Source organism: Apaloderma vittatum, unplaced genomic scaffold, assembly GCF_000703405.1.
Source record: "Apaloderma vittatum isolate BGI_N311 unplaced genomic scaffold, ASM70340v1 scaffold16526, whole genome shotgun sequence".
Lineage (NCBI taxonomy): Eukaryota > Metazoa > Chordata > Aves > Trogoniformes > Trogonidae > Apaloderma > Apaloderma vittatum.
The window spans coordinates 1-23,888 of record NW_009721394.1 but is presented as its reverse complement, the minus strand read 5'-3'; the positions used below and the strand labels follow the sequence as shown (position 1 = coordinate 23,888).

Below are 23,888 nucleotides of genomic sequence, written 5' to 3'. Positions count from 1 at the left end.
GCCGAGCCTTTCCTACCGAGAGCTCAAAGACTTGAAGAAGGCCAACGTGCTCCACATAGACGTGCGGGAGAGGTGGGAGATCGACAGATTTGGAAAAATCCCAGCGTCCGTCAATATACCGCGTAAGTCATTAACACTGCGCGTGGAGGCCTTGGGTGTCCCCCGGTGCTTGGTCTTAGAAGTTTGAGTTGGAAGAGACCTTAAAGATTTTGTCATTCCAACCTCTGCCATGGGCAGGGAAATCTTTCATTAGATCGGGTTGCTTAAAGCCACATCCAGCCGGGCCTTGAGCACTTCCAAGGCAGGGGTGTCCACCACCTCTCTGGGCAACCTGTGCCCAGGTAGTGTTTCACTACCCTCATAGTAAAGAACATCTGCCTAAAGTCTACTCTAAATCTACTCTGCTCTAGTTTAAAACCGTTGCCCCTCATCCTGTTGTTACATGCCCTTGTGAACAGTCCCTCCCCTTCTTTCCTGTAGCCCATTTTAAGTGCTGGAAGGCCACTATAAGGTCTCCCCAGAGCCTTCTCTTCTCTAGGCTGAACAGCCCCAACTCTCTCAGCCTGTCCTTGTAGGAGAAGTGCTCCAGCTCTCTGATCATTTTTGTGGCCCTCCTCTGGACCCACTCCAACAGGTTCACATCTTTATTGTGTTGAGGGCTCCAGAACTGCACACAGCACTCCAGGTGAGGTCTCACGAGAGCAGAGTAGAGGGGCAGGATCACCTCTCTCAATGTGCTGGCCACGCTTCTTTTGATGCAGCCCAGAATGTGATTGGCCTTCGGGGCTGTGAGCACACATTGTTGGCTCGTGTCCAGCTTTTTGTCCACCAACATCCCCAAGTCCTTTTCCACAGGGCTGCTCTCTATCACGTCATCCCCCAGCCTGTACTGATAGTGAGGATTGCCCCTACCCAGGTGCAGGCCCTGGCACTTGGCCTTTTTGAATCTCATGAGGTTCACATGGGCCTACTTGTCCAAGTCCCTCTAGAGGACGTTAATGGTGAAGTCTGTGGACAAGTGGCGGTGCTGGAGTGTAGAGGAGCTGCTAGTAGGCTAAACATTTCCTCTAGAGGAATTAGAAGCCTTACAGTATAAGCCTGTCTCTAGGTGGAGAATAAATGATGCTTCTTTTTCTGTATTTCCCAGTTGGTGAATTAGTGGAAGCTCTACAGATGGATCCAATAGAGTTCAAGGAGCAGTACAACCAAGAGATGCCATCCAAGTGGTCTTCTCCTGTTTGGCAGGAACAAGAAGTAAACAAGCACTCGGTTTTGCCACGTCCTTGGGTTTCAGCAGGTATGACTTGTAAGGATGGGATTAATGTGGCTTCCTCCTGTGAAGCAGAACTCGTCCTCAGCTATCTTGTGGGCAAGCATAAAAAGTTAAATGTGGAATATGAACAAAATGACTGTTATTTGAGTTAGACACCTCCTCATCTCTGGTGAACCTTGGAAGACACGATTGGGTGTTCCAGCAGTGAGGTGTATTGCCCTGTGAAACAACACCTCAGCAGCACTGCGCATGTGCCGTGATCTGCTGCAAGCCCAGGCTGCCACTGAAGAGTCTTTCTGCCTCTTAGGCTCCCTCTACAAAACGTTTCTTCCTTACGTTGCTTGGTAAGACTAGTCCTGAGATGCCTGATGATTGGAAGGAAAGGTGGAGAACTGCTCAGCTGGGTAAAAGTACAATCTTAAATAGTTTATAAAACCACGCCCTTTGTTAAATTGCAGTTCTACCTGTATGGTTTACTCTTGAGAAAGTACACCTTCACTTCTGGTAAAGCACTGTATTTTTTGCCAGGAGTAAAGCAGTGAATGCAATAGCAAAAAAGACAATGAGATTGATAGAGTGAAAGAAAAAGCAGCGTTTGATTAGCAGAATTATTACACCCATTCCAGAAGACGCCTCACTGGCTCGAAGACTGCAGATAGAATTGGTTGTTTGCTCATGTTTTTGCTGCACTGCAATTCATGAACTGGGATACTCCTGCTAATTCTCATCAAAACTATGGAACCACATTCTGGTTTTATTAATACATTGTTTTAATAAGTGCAAAATATCCTCCATTACCTGTTTTTCTTGCTGCCTAATTGAAGGAGTGTGCATGATTTTGCATGGCAGGTTTTTGTTTTCCTGAGTTTAGTTTTGTGCAGGTTTAGGTCAGACCTGTAGAGCATGTAGGTTTAGAAGGAAGTAAAGATCAGTGTACTGCATTTTTTTGATGTCTGAAGTATTAGACATAATAACATGTAAATCTCCCACCTCTGTGAGTCCGTTCTTTTTTAAAAAAGTGTCAAACTGTTTGACTGATGCAGCTGCTACAGCTTGCTTTATGTTCCATCTCCAGCATTGTGTCATTTGGAAGAAACGAGTTACAGAACATACTGCATGGCAGCAGGCAGTGTTAGAGTACAAGGAATGGCAATCTGGTTCACTGAAGCTAGGTATGAGTGTATTTGACTGCAGAGAAACTCTGTATGTTTTTTTCTTTCTGATTTTTTTTTAAATTGGTTTGGTTTGGCTGGGTTTTTTTGCCATGTCTTCTTAAATACCTTTTTCAGGAAGAGTCCTTCTTAACATTGTATCTTACGCATATTTTCAGAGTTCAGCAATATGCTGGTGGCTTTGAAGACTGGGTAAAACATGAACCTCCAGAGAAAAAATGAAGATAACTAACCGCAACCCTTGCCTCATCAAGGCTTCAGGATGGTTTGTAGGTTTTAGCATTCAAGCTGCATGCATTCCACTCCCAGAATACAGCCCATTCCTGTTTTTCTTGTGTAAATGGATATTCACCTTCAAACAGCCTCGTGTATCAACGGCTTGGATTCAATTATATCCAGAGACCACGATGTGAACAGAGGACATTAAATTTTTTCACCCTTTACTTCAGGCTGTGCTTTTTGGGGAAAGTATGTGAAGAGAACCACAGTGCTTATTATGTTTACCAAGATTTTTGTATGATGTAGTTTATGACTGGTTAATCTACTGATGATAGGACTAATAAAATTAGCCTTTTCCAAACAATTCTTTTGGGTAGTTTGTTTAGAATAGTTAAACCGCAGATATTCTAATGGAGGTGGGGTAAATGCCCCAAACACTGTTTGTTATGCTTGATGTGCAGCTGGGTTTTTTTAAAACAGTTGCTATGTTATTAAAGAGTACAAGTACAAGTAGAGTACAGATGTTTACATTTGTACTGTGTAAGGCCAAAGCTTTGCTACCGGTCAGAAAATACAAAGGGAAACTGACCTGATGCTAGAATACTCACTGTTCAAAATGTTGTGCGATTTCCTCTTTTAAAAGTATATCCATTTTTATATGCAGATCTGCTTCTGAGCACAAAATGCTATAGCATTCCTGTTCACTCAGCAGCTCATTATCAAGTGAGAACTTGCCTATATTTGAAGTTAGTATTACAGAAGTGTTGAGGTGTCCAAGGAAGTTACTGAACTCCCTTCTCCTATGTACGCTGATTTGCCTATCTTAAACATTAAAAAACAAACCAACCCATCTATCTCCACCTATAAATTTGCACAGTCATTATTTTAAGTGGTTTTGTTTGTTTGTTTTTTAATGCTCTTACCAGTTCAGAGGAACTAGCAAAGGTGAATTGCTTTAGCCTCTAGAAAATTCCACATCCTAGTACAGAAGTTCAGGACTCTGTGGGATGTCTGGAAAAAGGAATTACAATTTCTGGTTCTGCTCTAACCAGTATTGTAAGCAGTGTGCACTTACCCTATAGCTCTTCGATTATGATGGTGCAGCCTACACCTTCTCAGTGTTAGAGAACAGAAAGTAACTAATCTTACTAGAATTTTCTTTCTAGTCAGTCCTGCGGTCTCTCTGCAGTCCTTTGTTTCTAAAGAACTTCAGCTGGCACAGCCAGCTGTGCTGTCCCAAGGGTGCATCTCACAGGGTGTTCTGTTCTCTCATCTTTGCTAATAATTAGTTCATAGTGTAGTTGTCATAATGGTAACAAGCGCATTTTTCTTCAAAGTATCATTGATTTTTTTTTTTAGTGGTCTTATTGCTATACTTCGTTTCCAATCCTTAAAAGGACCCCAAACAACTTAAGAACCAGAATTTAGACTCATTTCCAAAATACAGGTTTAGTTTATCTGATGAATTAATGCGAGTGAAGTTGAAATTGAAATGCTAGGGTGAGTATGGGTGTTGCTTTGCTGTGTTCAATTACTCTGTAGATCTCACTGTCTTACTCTCAAAACGTCTCTTTCAGGCTGGATCAGGAAGACTAACAGGTGCTTGTGATGACATACCTCAATTTCACATATTTCTGTCCTTTGAAAATAAGCACAGTAAAGATGATTTTTTTTCTGTGTGGTTGGTAGCAAAGCTGGTGGAATTCACATCATGTTCCATTTCCTCTCATTCCTTGTTTTTATAGCTGTCATCACTGAATCCAGCTCCCTTGACTGCACCTTATTGCCTTTCACTGTTGATGCTGGAGTCGGAGCTGGTACAACTATCCTCAGCTCCCCAGCAGTGCCTGCTATTTTAGATCTGAGGTTTAGGTCACACAGGTGATTTAGGTATGAAGTGAAGTCTGCAAAGTCTCTTAAGCAGCAAGAAAACTTTTAATCACTCCAGCCATAATTCTTCATTAATCATGTGAATTCTCTAATTTCAAAACATTCGCTTTCTTAGCAGATTATGTTGTACCCGTGAGGAAAAATGTTTACCTGAAGAACAGTTCCTGTTTAAGAACTCCACACAGTGATCAAGTTGCATTGATTTATTTCTACTCCCCAAGTCCACATTACAAATAGCACGTTTTAGACTTAAAGAAACAAAGGCAAATGGCCAAATTCCACTTCATGAATCAAGTGTCTATAAACAGTACGGACCAAATGTCAACAAAAGTAGGAAAACCCAAAATGTATGTATTTGCCATCTCACTAAAGTGGTTTGGGCTTGTTTACCTAATTTTTATGAAAATAACCTGAAGAGAAATAAATGCCAGTAGCCTAATGGGCTACATAAAAACACACCTCACTAGGTGACCAGCCAATTACAAAGGCAAGTATTTCAAAAACAGTTTGGATTTTTTGAAAGGGGCCAGTTTTTTGAAACAAGATACGTCTCAGAGCAGGGGTTTTCAAGAATTTCCCTGCAATATTTCAGACCAGTGAAATGTGTTGCTTCAAGAAAAAAAATATGAAGAAAAATGGTACTGCATTCAATTATCATTCAATTTTTATGCTTGGGCAAGTCAGCATCCTCTTTCAAAATCAAGTTGTACAGAACTTAATTAGAAACAAAGCTAACTAAAAATCAAGAAATTGGATTTAGGCCAATTCCTGACTTCAGTGGGATATCTGCCTGAGTAAGGAACACAGGATATGGCCTTCTCTTTGAAGGAATCTCATTTTCTCCAGCACATAGATAACCAAGGAATCCCATTTCAGTTATTCTAAAGAGTTGCTCCTAGCATCACAATTAAAATTAGCCAGTACGAAGCTCACCAAAAGCTTGATCCTCTTAAATAAACTCTCTAATGAACCACACAAATTCACACTTAACAGTGAAGGCAGACTAACAGTGTACATCTTTTGTACAAAAAAAAAAAAAATCACCATAAAACCCAGCAATCGCAGCCAGATTTGTACTTGATTGTGAAATATTCCAACTGTGCTATAAGGTATGCTTACTTAGAAAAAAATCATAGTGTGTTGGGGGGTTTTAATTCCTAACACTTGAAATGTTTAAGAAAACTGCAGAATTGCTATACATATTGCACTTCTCTGGTAAGCTGGGTTACTATGCTTCATGGCAAAAACATCCAAGTATACACCTGCTGAGTAAAACAGCATTTTTCCAATCCAAAACCTAATTGAATTTCTTTCCTGCAGCTTTCATTAAAACTGTAACAATGTTCTTTGTAGGCTCTTCTAGGCTTTGTTTCTGAAGGACTGCTGTGTTACTTGTTACAGAATTCATATTTATTCTTTAAAAAAATCAACAAACTCAAGGTAATGAATAGATTTAACATACAATGCGCTATCTCCCTTCAGTCACAAACAAAATGAAGACAACACGAGTCATTAATACAGTTACACTTAGGCTTCAGGTTACTGTCACACTGTTCACTTCAATGGCAAGTTACAATTTTCTCAAAGCAAACAAAACCAATAATGAGCTATTCGTTTTGAGTGGATAGTGTTCATCTTTTGCAGCTTGGTTTAACATTTGATTCCTTACACTGAAAGACTTTAGTACGTTTGCTCCGGCGTCAGAGAAAATGATTGAGTTTTAGAGAAAAAGCTTTCAAAACGCTTGACACAAACAAGCTATTTATTTTTCAAGTTCATTGTCAAAGATGTCGCTAAAACCTTCTGTCCATTTCATGAACACAGGAAAGATCCCAGGATGTCTTGAGTCAAAGTGGTCCATAAAGAAATTCTTTGGAATGTTTTAAGATTGGCTATAACTAGAGTTCTGGCTACCATTTGGACCCTGTTCTCCTTCACTGTTTGGAACAAAAAAACAAAAACATGTCTTCAAAAAGAAGCATCGTATTACATTTCTGTCCTTTTTTTTAATTAAGGATACGGTATTTTGAAAGTAGTAAAAACCTTTTGAAGGGAAACAACATATACACAAATAGGTTCGGACACGGCTTGGTTCCATAAAAACCGCAAAGTTATTCTCAGCCTGCATAAATAACTTCAGTGTATTTATTTGAATAACAATTCCAATATATCCCCATGCAGCTGCCTGCTGAATCTCCTTCTGAAGACAACATTTCAAACTTCACATTACGTAAGCAGGAGCACAGGAATTTGCACGTGCAGATTCCCAACACTGATATTTAATCACAGTAATTAGCTGTGCCAGCAGCCAGGCCCAGTTCCAACAAATCTGGCCCAGCCACGGAGCCTCACGCTGCGGTTCCTTGCATCGGCTAAGCCACGCTGATCACATTCTAATCCGTAAAACAAGGAATGCTCTGCTGCTCACCAGCTCCTACACAATCAGACTGGCTGGAGCAGAAAGGTCTGTGCTGTAAAAAGGTACACTATACTTCAAATTAAACATTTGCTCGCTCTCAAGACAGTAGTCCAGACTTTCCATATGAAAAGGGTATTAAGGAAGTACCGTACCTGTTTGGAGGTGGTTTTGGTTTAGGCATTTTACTAAGGATAGTAGCCATCTCTTTCCTCTCATCAAAGTTCTTCCACTGCTCATATAGCTTCAGAATAACCCTGATTATTTCTAAAATCTGATTAGAAAGAAAAGATATCCTAAGGTCAGACAAAATAATGATTTTATCTTTGTCACAGTCAGTTTAAGTGTGTCATTCATTAAACATGCCCCAAACTGAAACTAAGCAGCACAATTCTCGTACTACAGACAGAGCTGTCTCATATTTAGTCTGGTCTCGCAATTATTCGCTTCTATAATTAATTTTTATATTTAATTGTGAATGGAAGCCTGAATAGAACACCTTCCCTCTCATTCAACTGTAAATACTACTCCTCCCCTGCAAGCTAAGTCGCTTTTTATTTATTTATTTGCAACTACTGCCATAGATTTAACTATGCTACTGGGAAAATATGGACACCTTGCAGCATGACTGCAGCTTGATGGCCATGGATTATCAATACAGTAACTGACAATTATCAGTGTTCCATATACATGAGAGGAACAGTGCAGGAAAAAAAAAAAAAAAGCCCCAAACCACAAAAACATTGGTCTCAATTATCTTCTTTCAAGAAATAGAGTGCCAAGGAGTGTCTAAATACTTCTTATTATATTATTCTTACTGTTAGTCTTATTATATTCTTGTATACACATAATAAGAATTCTTGAACTTTCATGCTTCGCTTCTGGAAGCATAAGCGCTCTCTACCAGTTGGGATATATTCTATGTAGTGCACCACAATTGCCTAAATTCCTATTAAATCTCCAGTACAATATGTTTGGTTCATAATTAATTTCATCATTCTCTAAATTAATAAACTTGTTTCACCTTTTTAATATAGGGACTTGGATTAAGTGCTAGAAAAATAAGTATCCTTGAAACAGAAGTCATAGTTGGCTAAGGGTATTACTGCAGAAAAATCAAGCTTAGATTGTGCCACTGGCATGAGAACCAAGACATGTAAACATTCAAACATGTTCAGTATCAAGCCTATGGTAACCTTATTGGTCAAATACAGGTTGGTTCTTCGATGCTGACAATTTATTATTCAGATTGGACGTTAGGAAGAAGTTCTTCCCCATGAGGGTGGTGAGACACTGGCACAGGTTGCCCCTGAGGTGGGGGAAGCCCCATCCCTGGAAGTTTTTAAGGCCAGGCTGGATGGGGCTCTGAGCAGCCTGATCTAGTGGGAGATGTCCCTGCCCATGGTGGGGGAATTTGAACTAGATGATCTTTAAGGTCCTTTCCAACCCTGACAATTCTATGATTCTATTATCACCCTGCCTTTACATGCATGACAGCATAACTCACAGAGCTCTTGATGCAGCACAGCATCCACACCGTGCTTAAATTTGGAAGATGAATCCCGGAATACAAATACAATGCCAGGATATCATCAGAGGGTAAGGGGCAATACTGAAGGCACAGAAGGCAATGGCAGGTCTCATCCATAACATAGTATTTAATTCCAGACACTCGGCTTCAAAAGAGATAGACTGAAAAATATGTGCAGAGTGAAAGCAGTGTGATAAGCAGTATGACTACTAGTTTGGCTTGCTTGCTGGAGCTAAACAAAGGTTAAAGAAGTCAGCCTAAAAAGTAAAAGCATGTAGTGAAGATGAAGAATGTTATTGGTATGAGAAAAACCGCACCTTGGAACATGACAGATTTATTAAGGGGATTAATTTGACAGAGATTTTGCAATAGCAGGGAACACATCTGAATTATCTTGTTATCCCCCCTAACATTGCATGAAGTCATGGTCCTGGTCATTCTGAAAGTGGCAGGAATGTTTTACACTCTGCTATTCTACGTACATTCATAGGGTGAAAATGAGAACAAGTATGCAGGCACAATGCTGAAAGGCAAGTCAGAACATCATATGCACTAGAATTTAAAAGTCAAACTCATGCTGGCAATCTTGAATGACTAAAGCCACTAGGAATCCTTCTTCTGGCAAACCCCACGAAGGATATTGGTTTTATATTACCACCTCAAAAACCACAACAGCAGCAACACTTTGCCGTTATCTTGACTTTCAGAGCAGAGGGAGAACCAAATGACCTGACATTGTCTCTCTCCCCAAGAGATCTACCCAATTTCAACAGCACCTAACATATTATCACTGAATGAAGTTCAAATCAGTACTGCAGACACGTAAGACTAGTTTTATAACCATGACTACCATTGCTGGTCAGTCCATAAAGGTGGCAGGAATTATAAACAGAATACCTTTTCCATATCAACAGATAGCTCAGCAAACCATTGCCTTGCATCCTTCTGCTGGACAACACAGGCCACATGTAGGCAAGCTGCAAAGATCAGGTGACACGAATAAAAATCCACTCTTGGTACAGGTAGAAACATTCTACTTTATTTATAAACACTATGCAGTTCAACAGAGAAAACTCGGGATTAATTATCTGATTTTTCTTCAAGACTTCCTAAGTTGCAAGGCTACGCTGTCAGCTCTGCATGAAACGCAAACTGAAGCACCTTACGGGGCACACTAAGGAATGCTTGTCGATGGGACGGGGCACAGAATACATCCATTGAAATGTGACAAGAAGCATTATTTGTGTTACTTACCTAGAGCTATCATGAAAGGAGGGTACAGCAGACAAAGATCAGTTCTATATGTGTCATTCACTATCCTCCTGTGCAAAGAAGAACTTGTAAGTATCATCCCATTCACTTTTAGAGTATACAAGTTCAAAAACTGCTGTCAGTTTATAAGCACTTTATCCCTTTCCCAGATGGCAGAAGCAGTGAGGCGGCAAGGCAAAACAGCAAGGGAAGAGATTTTTACCCCTGTAAGAATTCTTAAAGCCTTTCATTTTCTTCCTTGTACTCACAGCAGAAGTTTATATAGAAGCACTACTACCGTACCATAAATGTCTTTCTGCAGAGAGTGTTGACATATGCTACAATAATTAGCCCTGTTTCACAAGTAAGGGCAAGCATAAAAGTAGTATTTTTACTATTTTTCTGTCTCTGAGAAAGAGTTCAAAGATAAGAGTTCTGCTAACACTGCTCCTACCTCCTATGACAAGATACAACAGAAAGCTGACATTGATAGGAAAAGATTACCTCTACTCGTAGGCACCACTCAGTAGCACAAAAAACTGTGCCATTAGAGCTAGTCTAAAAGTAGAGCTAGTCTAAAAGTTGGACCACTGCCAAGTAAAATCATTACAGGTTTCAAGGCAGAATAAGCCAAGTCATGGACATATACCTGTAAAGGTTAACCAGGGCACCCTTTGTATTCAAATATGGCTAAGCCTGCCTTTGGAGCGTAACCATTAAATATTAGTTTTCTTGCCCAAAGGAGGCACTATTGTTAATCACCAAATTCATTACCATGCGAGAGGTAGCAGCATGTCTTCTTGGCCCATATCTTGCACATATTGGAGCAAAGGTCTATAAGGATGATATACTATCAAACAGCAGTCCTAGGAAAAATGTCAACAGGATAAGTTAGATTGCAATGCAGAGCGTGTTGTCAGTTCCTATTAAAAACATTTAGTTTACAAGTCAATTACTGATTATATTTTAAGTAGCATTCCGACACCTAACCCTGCTCTAATGAGGGCAGTGCTCTCTCTAGAATACCATTACATAGCATGGTTGCCAGTCTGTCAATGTTCTTCCCCCAAGAGACACAGAAAGCCACATCTGCAGCACACCGAAACCTCATTTGCTTACAAACCCGTAATTCCCACTTGGAAATACAAAAGACTGCCAGAAAACAGTCTGTCACTAAACACCATACATGGTAAGCATGCCAAAATAATTGACACTAGTTTGGAAAGAAAGAAAATAAAATTTTAAAAATCCACTGCTCTCAAACACCCTCTTTTTAGGCCCAGATTGGTGTAAACAAGACAGAACAACTTTCTGATTGAAAGCAGTCAACTGTATGGATACTATAAGGAAAAGCTGCATCCAGTTACATGTGCTGAACACTGAAGTGAGACGCAGTTATTATACGTACTATATATTGCGTAAAATACTGCAAAAATAAGTTAATCCCCAAAATGTAGCTTCTTGTAAATGCAGTTACTTGTGGTAAGACTCTTGTATCAAAACTCAAGAGTTAGTGTCACGCATAGCAGAGGTATCAAGGACTAAATATAAACAGGTCATTCAAAAAGGGGTTATAACTGTAGGCACAAGCAAAAATTGTGATCTGACCTCTGTGTCCTGTTCCTCACTTGCTGCCTAACTCACTAGGCTCCTCCCTGTTTTCTCTCTCCTTTTCTCTGCACTTGAGCAGAACTACTCCAGCACAGCAAGCTAACCCACCCAACTCCAACCAATATACAGAAATGAGGCACCACTTCACCTAAGCCTCCTAAGTAGCCTGGGCTGCAGTTTTTCAGCTGCCTGAAAAACACAGCAACGAGACAACCCCCCTTTTGAAAAGCAGGGACAGCTCCTTTCTTTCAGAGTGCCTGGAAGAAAATGTCACGTTGTGGTCCTTCCACCCAAAAGCCCAATAGTGACAGCACCATCTCAGAACATGGGAGGCCCTGAGTTCAGTTTCTTCCTACAGGATTCAAACCCACGTCTCCTTTCTTCGAAGATTACTCCAGTTCACAGGTTATAGACTACAACCACATCCCCTGCTGAAGCTGGAATGTCTATGTACAGCGCCAGATTCCTTCACGCATGAAGAGGGCATTGAAAGAACATAACTCTTTCTGCTCTTGACTGGTCATTCACCTGGGGAAAAAAGGCCACTGACATCCCAGTCTCTGCATCAGGACTTACATACAGTTATCTTTCTTTTAAAAACAGAAGCAGTTCTGGAAACAGAACTTTGCTTTACCCTTCCCACCAGTGCTCTAATCACTCGGATGCAGACCCACTGACACTTCTCCTGCTGCCACCTCTCCTGCAATCTGACCTCTTTCTGGTGAGAAGTCCAGCTTGAACATAAGGAGGTGAGAATGCCCTCACTAAGCCTAGATGACACTACAATAATGACAGCTGAAAATGTAAATGTTAGACCTCCATGGACATCATTCTAAAACTGGAGTGGTATTAAAAAAATATCCAAAACCCAAACACAAAACCAAAGCATAATGCATGTTTCATAGCACAAAATTCAAAATTTTCTTCATCAGTAAAAAGTAAACTCAGTCAATAGTAAAAAAAAAAATAAACCCACCTACCATTAATTCTAAGAGATAGAATTCACATTCTAGTATCTGCAAAGAAGTAAAATCACAGTTAAACAGCAGCATGTTTCAAAACAGCAGAAAGAATTAACTGGCATTCAGGCTGACAAGAATTCACAGGAATTCATCCTAAATGCATTTCATCTGAAACTACAAAACCAAACAAAACTCTGACTATTATTAGCCATTGTCTTACCACCATCATAACTTAACTCCAGTCATAATAACAATGCATTTAAACATTTTGGTTCAAGTTTAGTATGAAAAACTACTTCATTGGCAGTACTTGTCTGATTTGTTTCAACACCTGGCAGCAGCAAATTTTTCCCAGTATATAAACACTTAACAGCGACAGAGAAGTCCTACTGTAGAATTAAAGCCTCTTCATGAGGCCACTAACATGACAAGTGGCTCTGTAAAGTACCTCCAGATTTAATTTTATATGAAATACTCTGTCCAATTTTAGCGATTAAATCAGCTTTCATATCCCATATAGTGACACCAAGTAAAAGATTGGACTGCTTTGGCTACAGGAAAGCAGTATTCCAAAACATATTTCCATTTGCCTTTATCTGTAAAATAGCAGTGTAGTTTTATTGCAGGGTCTTAGAATTTTTATATTCTGATATATCATTTGGCTTTCTAGATTAAGGTGAAGAGCAAACCAACAAAAAAAGCTGATTTGATCAGCTGATCACAGCTGATTTAATAATAATTAGATCTGTTTAACTTTCAAAACACTAGAGTACAAGCCAAAACTGGTTTCAAGAAAAACTGCAAAATTTCTCAGCGTTGTGACTGAGAATGCCTTGAAAACCAGTGGTAAATCTAAATTTTAAAGAGTAAAATTATTTTTCAAAAGCCATTCAGTTTTATAGGCAAAAATAGAACTGCTTTCTGTAAACCAACTGCTCCTGTGTGCAAGCGTGGAAGCATCCAAGGTGCAAGGGCTATTTACTTTCCCTGAAGCAACATATTTGTAAGCAGGAACACTCAAAAAAAGCTAAATCTCTTTTATCTTCATACTATACAAAAATTACTATTTCAGTCACCCAGTTACGTCACTTCTCTTCACAGCACTCCTGTCAATAATGTAAGGAAAGGAGACTATATAAGATTTATTGCTTTTAAAAGTAACTTTCACAATAATTTATCCAAAACTAATTATGAGCAACCTGATACATGACTATGAAAACACTTCTGTCTTAGATTTTAAGAGACACAATTTCCTGCTAACAATTGTTTGTCTTTGAATATATCTGCTGCTATCCAATGAGCTCTGGACAGGCTAGAGAGCTGGGTGAAGGTGAACCTCATGAAGTTCAATAAGGACAAGTGTAGAGTCCTGCACAGTTATTCCTGGGGAGGAATAATGCCAGGCACCAGTACAGATTAGGGGATGTCCTGCTGGAAAGCAGCCCCATGGAGAAAAACCTTGGAGTCCTAGTGGGCAGTGAGTTGTCCATGGGACAGCAATGAGCCCTTGGGGCCACGAGGGCCAATGGGATCCTGGGGTACATTAAGAAAAGTGTGTCCAGCAGGTCTAGGGAGGTTCTCCTGCCCCTCTACTCTGCCCTGGTGAGACCACACCTGGAATACTGTGTCCAGTTTTGGGCTCCCCAATTCAAGAGAGACAGGGGCCTACTGGAGAGAGGCCAATAGAAAGCTAGGAGAATGATTAAGGGAGTTGAACATCTCTCCTATGAAGAGAGACTGAGAGAACTGGGGCTGTTTAGCCTTGAAAGGAGACGGCTGAGAGGGGATCTTATTAACATATACAAATATCTGAGGGGTGAGCGTCAAGGGAAAGGAGAAAATCTCTTTTCAGTGGTGCCCAGTAATAGAACAAGAAATAATGGGTTTAAGTTAGAACATAAGAAGTTCCACCTCAACATGAGAAGAAACTTCTTTATTGTGAGGGTGACAGAGCACTGGCACAGGCTGCCCAGAGAGGTTGTAGAGTCTCCTTCTCTGGAGACTTTCAAAACCCGCCTGGACACGTTCCTGTGTGGCTGCCCCAGGGGATCCTGCTCTGGCAAGGGAGTTGGGCTAGATCATCTGTAGAGGTCCCTTCAAACCCCGAACATTCTACGATTCTATGAAATCTGATTAAGGTGTATTTGGAACAGCATACTTACATGGTTCATCCTATAAGGAAACTCCTTCGGAAAGGCATACGAAAACCTAGTTTTCACTACAGCAAAGAGAAATCAGTATGTTAAAAATCTTGTAATTGATACTTTTACTTGTTTCCCTTTGTATTAATTCATCTGTATGTAACCCTTCAAATTTGGCAGCACAACTGCTTGCACTTCAAAACGTTTGTATTTGAAAGAGAAAAGTCTGGCTACGAGATTTAAGATCCTGAAAGAGAAACTTTCCTGAAACCCAGATCTGCACAGATACTCAGCCAGATGCTTGTCTGCTGCTTTGGCCACTACTATATCTTCTGGTTAACCTCCTTGCTTATGGACATCAGACTTTCCACAAGGTAACACTCACAGAGCTATCTACCTACTGATGTCCCTCCAAATTTGGTGATCTCTTCAGGACCTCAGTTCCAACACTGACTACCCTTGAGAGTGACACCGAAGCACCTGCTTAGGCATATGACATGATTCAAGACACCTGCCTCCAAGAGAACGTTCAAATATATCCGCACTTTTCCAGCTTAGGACGATCCCTGATTTACATACCTGATTATCCTCATGCATTTTACAAGGACAACAGGTACAAACAGTACACTGCTCAGAATTACGTCAAGTTGCAAAAAGAGAGCGATCTCAGAGTGCTGAGCAAGTACACTTGAGGATGTGGATTTGAGATCTGTACAAGTGGAACATTTAAAAATCAATCTGAAGTCCCTGTCCTCCAAGGAAAAGAGGTAACATTTAACGTCCTGGAAGTGGACAATATTCCTCATATTAATGACAGACAGTACATTATTAATCAATACTGCTTCCAGAAAATCAGCACGCCATTCACTTTGATGAAACGATAGTGTCAGTCCTCTGAACTTCAACATTTAGATATATAGTGCTGTAGAACAGTAAGACGGGGCTACTGTTTGGAAATTGGAATTATTTCAAGAAAGAGAAAAATGAATGACATAGGTTTCTTGAGAAGCATGCAAACTGCAGAGACACATGGAAAACAAAATAAACCAAAACACTTTGATGGGGAATACAGAGAAATGAAACATTCTTCCCACAAAGCAAGCTGCAGACACAGCCATTTGGAGCTGTCCTTTTAGTGAACTGTGGAAGCAGAGTGAAAAACTTTTGAAGGAGCTGAGATTACCAATCTGAGATTACCCTCCTTACAAAGAAAACATGGTACTAACTTTGTGTTTCTACCTAACTAAAAGCAAACAAACCTTTTCAGTAACCACTACTACACGAGTCACCCCTTTTGTTAGCTTTCTTCCACTTGTCTCACCTCATCTTTTTTCACCTTTTGTATGAAGATCTTAAAAAATTTGTTGTGTGCTACTGAAGCAACTCTCGTAAAGGAAGACCAGGTAGCATAAAAGACATAAATGCTAGGAGAAAGCTCATTTCTTTTTGTGCCCACTTCCATCAAATACAGAGTACTTATCAGGGCTTCTAGATCTGAAGGAAAAAATGGGTGGAGAGGAAACCTTTTGCAGGATTCTGAGACTTGGGATTTTTGGAAACAGCATAGCTCAGGTCTAGAAGATCGAGGAAAATCAGATACCGCATGTTTAACAAAACCCACCCAACTTTCTCACTGATGCATCAGAACTGCTACACAGATCTGCGCTTTGCTGATGTAAATATAGCAACTCTTCCTGCTAAATCCAGTACTGGTCTTGGTCATGCTGGCACTGCAGATGCATTTCAGTTCCTGGTGGTGGAATTGTCATTCGGCCAGCCCCGCAGACTGATGACAGACTTGCTGCATGTGGAGGCTACAGATGCGGCCAGTCACGTGTGCCCTCAACGGCTAAGAGGGATTTTGAAAGCGCTGACCTATGTTTTGAAGAGTACAGCCAGGAATTGGCTACTGAGAGCAGCTGGACCTCCTGGGTCAAATTATGGCATTCCGTTAAGGAAGCCATCACCTTAAGACTTCGATAGATGAGACAGGAGTTACAGGAACCGGGAAATATAAGTCAAGTGGGAAAGATAGAAAATAAAGTAACTACAGTGCCATTTTATTGCACTTATTTGTGAGCAATATGTAGGCTATGAAATGTAATTTCAAAAAATAAATATCGTGTGCAAAGACTAATTCTATGATGGGGCAAAAAATTATTAAAGAAAATTAGAAGGTGTACAGCCTACCAACAATTCTGAAAACAGGCAGTTCTATGGGGCCATACCTTTTAAACAATACATAAATAAAGCCCCAAGCTTCCAATTCCATCCTTGAGTAGTTCAGAATTCAATTTAATACTTGAGACTATTTAGAAACCTCAATAGTTTATTACGTTGTTTTTATTCATGCTTGGCATAAGTTCCAACCAGCATCAATCAAAACTAATACAGAAAGGACGCTTCTGTTTCTATACTTAGAAACACAAGTTGCTTATTATAAATGGCTTTAACCGCCTCCTGTCAGTCAACACAAAGCCCCCTCCCACGACTCCATAAAAAGCTACCTTTTAAAAAACAAGCAAACAAACAAACAAACAAAAAAAAACAAAAAGAAAATTTCTGATCTCTCTATAGAGATACCTAACTACAGCATAATAAAAATCATGGATACTTACATACAGAAGTAGCAGCAGAAATCAACCTTGTATTTGAAACAACACCAAATTCCTGAAGAAAAAGAATGGTAAATGAGGTGAACCACCTGAAAAAACATAGTCACACTGTTATCAAACTAAAATAACAGCTTCTTACTAAACTGGACTTCTTTATGCAGTATTTCTCTTTTTTTCTCCCACCCCTTTTTCTTTCCCTCTTTTTTTTCCCCTCTTAAGGTGGACAGGTTAAACTCTTATGTAAAGAGATTTTTCATTGATTAGTTACTTTGTTGTTAGAGTTGTAAGGAGTAGTAAACATTTATGAAAAGTACTTAAGCCAGAAAAGCTCAGTTGGCTAACACTCTACGTATAAAATAGACAGGAGGGCTTCAAGACGGTATGTTGTTTACCCTTAACCCACTTGGGACAGAAAACTGCCTTAAGAAACCTGTCACTAACTACCTTTTTTTATTTCGTTTCCACGAAGCCTTAGCTTCTCTGCTGCAACAGTCAGCAAGCTGAAAACTTCCTGAATGCAGTGTTCTGTCAGAGAAGTGTAGGGCTGAAGCAGTACTGCTACAGCTGCCCTCTAAAGCTGCAGAAGCTTCAGCATAAGGAAGGCTGCACAGACTTCTAGTATTTGTTCTAAACTAAAAGGTACGTCTGTATATGCCTGTGCTTTCTTAAGGGCTTAATTAACAAGCTGATTAAAAAAAAACCCACTCTCTCTGATACTCTGCATCTTTCTCCTTCATCTCTTCCAAACACCGAAAGGTACGACAGCGTTTGTACAGACAATAGTATCGCGTGTAAACACTGGTTTATTTAGTAGGGCTGCTTCTGCCATCCACTAGGTATTTGAGCTCCTCCTATCAAACTTGTAAGTGCCGACATATCACAAACTGGCCAATTTGGGTTTGGTTTTTTTGGTTTGGTTGGGGTTTTTTTCCATTAAGCAGACACTTCTCGAACAGCTGCAAAACCTCTTCCGTTACAGAGGGCTAAGAGCGCGACGAACACCGATGTTAACTCTCGGCCACGTTCAAAGTGTTCTTCTAACAGTGGAGACGTGGAGCCTGCTCACCACTACCCCTAACGGGCCAACTCCTGACATGAAATTTCTCAAGGACAGTATATGAGCTACAACACTTCTAATTCACGTCATGAAAGTGTGGTGAATTCTGAGGATGTCTCACTACACAAAAGGGAAAGGGATAATTAGGAAAAAACTTTCAAATTACGTTTTCAAGTTGGAACAAACATAAATAAGGAAAAATGCACCAGAAAGGAGACACTGCACAATTTAAGACACAGCGTATGTAAATAAGTAAACACTGTATTACAGTGAAACAGCCATTTAAAATACTTTTTCCAATTTACAGAGGCCCTTAAGGGTTAGTAATTGAGATAAAATTGTAAAAGATCAGATATTAAATAACATCTTTGAAGGCCTTCTCCAACTCCTTTTCTTAAATGCTACAGAAATCTACACAAAAAAGAGAAGGTTTCAATCCCCAAAGCATGAAGAATGACAAAAAATTTAAAAGTTCTAAACGTTTTCTCTTTCTCATACATCACATAATTTTACATTAAAAAATTGTAATACTTCATACCTCTACTTTGGATGCCAAAAACACACACGTAGGAGCCATTAATACTGGATCTATACTTTTTAGGGAATATCTGAAATGTTACAACAAAATTATAATATGTTGTTTCATACACGTAGAAAGATTAATCTATTAAGAGCACCACACTTCCTTTTGAAAAAGCAAAGCTTAAGTTAACGTTATCAGCATAAAAGCTTTATACCATCCAGAAAACAAAAGTGGCACTGTTTTTAATACAGAACTGCATTTTAAAAGGGCTACCAAAATGTGCCTAGCAAATGTTTTATTCTCGTACCATCATAGTAAACAGTCCTACCTGGCATAGAATCTCTTGAAGTAGACTGTAGCAGTGGCAATAACTTGTTGTCTTAATTTAAGATGTTCACCTAAAGCCTGGATAACTTAAAAAAAAATGAACAAAAGCTTGAGTTGAGTTTTTACAACAATTTGACACCAAATAGCAAAGGATCTCGAAACACGACTAGTGCTGGGGATTCTAAGGAGCAGCAGCACCGTCTCCTCCCTCAGTTCAGCAACGTTGCTCTGCTGAGAAAACAAGTTGCCGTAAACCTACAGACCTGCAGGCGACGAAGCAGCGCTGCATCCTGAAGCTTGTGGACACCTTCAAAAAGGGAAAGGTAACTTGACTTCATTGAGCACAAAGTGCTTACGACCTTTAGGAAGAGGACAATGCAAATCTCGGAGGGGCAAAGCTTGGGTAAATCTCCGCTTTAGAACAAAACAAATTTAAACACTTAAAGTGTAAGTCTCTGCCTTTTCAGTGCCACGCAAAAGAGATGGGTTTGGGTTGTGCTTTTTTTCAACCAACTAAAGCTGCCAACACAAACACGGTCATTAAATTTGGCAGAGGCAGCAGGTGTTAAAAAAAAAAATTGACATATTTAGTCTAGGGAGAGGGGGTGGGAGACCAGAGGATGCAGTCAGCTGCTCCATCATGGTGGTCCTCTGCCAGTTGGCCAAGGAACAACCCTGGTGTCATCTGTGCAGGTAGCTCTTGTTTGGCCTCCCAGGCAAAGGAAAGGTGCCAAGCAAATTAGATGCATCAAGCTGGGATTAAGAGCAGGGGTTGGACATAGAGAACGGCACAGTGAAACATAAGGTCGCTACTTGCTATTTCTCCCATCGTTCTTCGCGGCTGTTATTCTAAGCAAACCTCGGCTGTGTTAAGATTCCCTCTGCTTTTTTTTCTTCCCTCGTCAGAAATGTCCAAAGCAATGATTTTAAATACGCTTAAGCATATATTTAAAATATGTACAGCAAGATCGAGACAGCGACCATTGATGGGAAATGCAAACAATTTTGTTATCACTTATTGCTCATTTCTCAGTCTCTACTTAAGCACACAAGTCCAGATTTTTTTCACCATGCTCTTACACCGTGTCCCTTGGGAACAGTCTGGGTACACCCTGCTCTCACTTTTAATGAGCATCACAGCATTTTAAATCACACAAATATTAAGGACACTGTAGGCTAGAAAAGGGCTGAACATAGGAGATGAGGAAAAAAACCCACCGAACAGTAACGTTTCTTCTTTCTTTTTTTTTTTGAACTCCCCACAGGAAAAAGTAACTAATTTGTCAGCCACTATGACTACCTAAAGCAACAGTAAGTCCCTGTCCACGTCACATCACTTCTTCCCTAAAGAGAAGAATGCCACATTGAGACTAGCTTGCCAGTTGATAGTAGGACAAGCAATACTGCCAGAAAGGAAGTTAAGCCCAGTATGCAATGTCTGTACAAATATGAAAATACTTATCAGCATACACTGGGAGGTTTGAAAGGGTTCTTCCCCTTGATTTGACCATGGGGCTACAAAGCTGTGCTACTACTAGGGCATCAGAAAAAAAATCAAATATTAAGCTAAACAAAATTCTCCAAATATGTTTCTCGCTCCCATGGGATTTTCAGGAACGGTTAGGCCATCTGCTGTCAGAGAAAAAAATCAAGTGTGGTTTAGGGAAAAAAATGGACAAGAGCCTAGAGAGACTTAATGAAATGGAAGCTTGTATATGCTGGGAAAAAGTCCAATAATTTCAATTTAAATATTTTAAAAGAAACTATTGGATTTATTCCCTTATGTTTAGAAAATAAGTGGTTTCAGTGAGATTGTTTTTTTTAAATAAAAACCGTTTTAAATCTGAATACCTTGAGTAGTCCGTAACACAAACATTACAGTCTCTGCTCTAAACCTGAAAGGGAAATCAATTAATGTGGTCTTCAACCAAAAGCTTGATGAAGACTTGGTGATCCAAAAAGAGAAATCAACCTCAATTTCCTTTTTTGAACTATTTTAGAAGACGATAGCTTTCCTTCTCCACAATGTTAACATTCCGAGTAGTTGCACACGGCCATAAAATTACGACCTACTGAGCTTGTTTTCCAATGAGAAGGCAGCAGGAAACTGCCTCTCTCCGGGCAGGTTTTTTTGGTTGTTTTGGAAACAACTAGACACAGGTGAACGTGACAACCCACGGCCGAGATTCATATCCCTGCCCAGGTAACACAGAAGGTGAAAGAGAAGAGGAAGTGGCTCTATAAACCCAAAGTAGGGTCCCTGTTCAGGGGCGGCCAAGAAGACAACACACGTCGAGGACTCGAACACAGCAAGTTCTGCCTGAGCTCCCACCAGCACCGAGCAGCTCCTGACCCTCCTCCCTGTGAAGGTGCCTCTCTCTGCTACAGAAGGGCAGAAAATCCGGCATCGCTCCCTCCTCACGGGTCAACCACGTTGGTGGGCACACAAGGGAGATGCTGGCAGAGCTGTCTCTCCAGCTGCCGCGGGTCACACGCTGTGCCTTCAGGGAAGGTAAGGAGCGCCAGGGAAAAGGAGCCTGAGAACCACAGACTGAGACCAGCTTGTCTGCTTTGTAAATCTTTGTTTACTCACGAAAAACACTGAAGTGAAATATTTTAAAAAGCGTATTTCATATTTCAAATTAATAGGAGCGAAAATTAGCACAGCTTTAGCAGTATCAGTGTACCCCATTTTCTCTTTTTGCGTTATGAAGCTACGATACTTTAGTTTCAACCTCAGAGAACTTCTGGAATTGATTGAATAGGTAAATCATTGCCAGCTTGATTTCCTGGTGCTATATAAGGGGTAACACAGATGTATCCACAGCAAACAGATTTGCAGCACACAGTTATTATAAAAATAGCTAAATTAAGAGAGAAGCTGGGATAAGCATCTTTCACAGACATCATTCCAGCAGTGATGTAAGATCTGTCGGTGGCCTTGTGAAAGTCACTTAACTTCTCTGTCTCAAGTCTGGCCAGATAGCTGAAAAAATAAGCACTCTGTACTGTAAAGGACAGCTTCGACAAATATTTAAAGAGCTACCTGCAAACAAATTACTATTTGGCAATATCCTTTGTTTAGGCGGATCTTATCCAGATGCTGAACAATTGCACAGAAATGAGCTTAAGCACCTGCGTAAACCAATATGCTTCAGTGCAGACTTTCATATGGTTAAACGCTTTGCAGGATAAAGTAAGTCTTAGATAACTTCACAGACAAGCCACAAACTCTTTGTGAGAGCAGCCTGTCTGCCAACGGCTCCCAGAAACCTGTGGACAATTTTAGAGCCACCAGGTGCTGGGGAATCAGTTACAAGGCAAGACAGAGGCCGTGAGGCAAGTTTCAAAGAATGGAACTGAACAAAACCAGCAACCCTCCAAGCTTTGCTGTTTAAGAAGACTGCGCAGATCAGCTAAAATACTTACCACAGCCAAAAGCCCTACTGGTGTTCATTAATTGACAATTAATGCTTGACATTGAGCCTTTAACATGTTACTTTAGCAGCTTCTGCTTGCTGCTCTTCCTTTTATTTTTTTGGTAAGAACCTCTCCAAAATAAGAAAACATTTTGTCCCATCATAGGTTAAAACATTATACATGCGGGTAATTTGCCTGTATGTTCTCCTAAAGTTGTGTTAATACAACTAACAAATGACACTGTTGATATTCCAGTTCATTGTTAAAACAGGGTGCAAAAGTATATGTAATATGACGATGAAAACATTACATTCTCTACACAGTTCAACTGTGCATTCAGACACAGCAGATACTGTATGGGTTCTATGGCAGAAATAAAAATAAAACAGTTTTACCATTAGTAAAAAATATCTGTAGTTTCCAATACTCTTCTTCAGTCAGAAATTTCAAGTCTTTCTGGCGCTCCTTCAGTAGATCTTGTTTATCCAAAATCCATTGTAAACTAAAAGAAGGGGAAAGAATCATTGTGAACTAGAAGAAGGGGAAAATAATTTCAGCGGTAACTTTGTCAACATTGTACTGAGTGACTCCTGTATGAGACTGTAGGACTTGTGACCTTTAACCTGATTTAATAATGTTTTATACATTAATTATATCTATAAAAAGCTTGCATTACACAATGCTGCATTACAAATTTACAATCAATGCAGAAAGAAATGTAAACTCCACCACTAATTCATATGCAATTTCACCCTGCTAACTAGCACGACACAAATGACCTCCATTTTTATCTGTCCAAGTATCCACTCAAATACAGCTACAGGATGAACTGTAAAAATTCACTTCTAATGACAGGAGAGAATCACAGAACCACAGAATTGTTGAGGCTGGAAAAAGACCTCTGAGATCATCAAGTCCAGTTTATGACCCAACATCACCACATCGGCCAGACCACTGCACTGAGTGCCACATCCAGCCTCTCCTTAAACACCTCCAGGGACGGTGACTCCACCACTTCCCTGGGCAGTGCATCCCAGCGCCTGAGCACCTGCTCTGTGAGGAGGTGCTATCTAATATCAACAGACGTGTGAAATCATTTGAAAGTGATTAAGGTTAAAATCTTTGTACTGTACTAGTGTATTAAGCTAGTATATAGGAGAAGTTTAAAATTTACAGAATTAAAATAACAGTCCTCAAATTACTAGCAGTGGAAAGCTAATAATAAATATACAGAACTACAATAATATTATTATATAAACTAATAGAGGCCTTTCCAGGCCTGAGAGGATCATAGGTGGCATGGTTAAAAGTCACAAGACCTGTAATTCAGGAGTGTTTTCAAAGTCAGACATCTGCAAAGAAACAACCAACCAAACAAACAAAAACAACCCCCAAAAAACCAACTAGCAGGGGCTAAGATTAGCCCTTACCCGCAGTAAATCAAACCGGCTGTGCAGCTCCAGGGCACCGCCGGTTCCCA

At 40.1% G+C, this 23,888-nt stretch overlaps 2 protein-coding genes across 3 annotated transcripts; one reads left to right on the top strand and one right to left on the bottom strand.

Moving 5' to 3' along the window:
- Positions 1-10: 10 nt before the first annotated feature.
- TSTD3 (thiosulfate sulfurtransferase (rhodanese)-like domain containing 3) lies at positions 11-2,667 on the top strand (the record flags this gene model as incomplete). The annotated part of the gene is given in 4 exon segments (XM_009871378.1): positions 11-122; positions 1,148-1,222; positions 1,225-1,297; positions 2,604-2,667. Coding segments are annotated over 4 exon segments (324 nt in total), but the record flags the coding sequence as incomplete, so codon positions are not given.
- A 2,525-nt stretch (positions 2,668-5,192) lies between these two features.
- Positions 5,193-22,924, bottom strand: CCNC (cyclin C). Of its 2 annotated transcripts, XM_009871375.1 has the most exons (11): positions 22,804-22,924; positions 18,990-19,074; positions 18,677-18,746; positions 17,085-17,136; positions 14,488-14,543; positions 12,344-12,379; positions 10,527-10,618; positions 9,756-9,823; positions 9,399-9,478; positions 7,126-7,244; positions 5,193-6,491 (listed from the first exon to the last, which is right to left on the bottom strand). In XM_009871375.1, the coding sequence occupies exons 3-11, from the start codon at positions 18,713-18,715 to the stop codon at positions 6,437-6,439; spliced, it is 597 nt and encodes a 198-aa protein (XP_009869677.1). In that variant the 5' UTR covers positions 18,716-18,746; positions 18,990-19,074; positions 22,804-22,924; the 3' UTR covers positions 5,193-6,436. The 2 variants fall into 2 exon arrangements, with proteins under 2 accessions (XP_009869677.1, XP_009869678.1); XM_009871376.1 differs by lacking the exons at positions 18,677-18,746; positions 22,804-22,924 and having other exon boundaries at positions 6,024-6,491; positions 18,990-18,997.
- Positions 22,925-23,888: the final 964 nt, after the last annotated feature.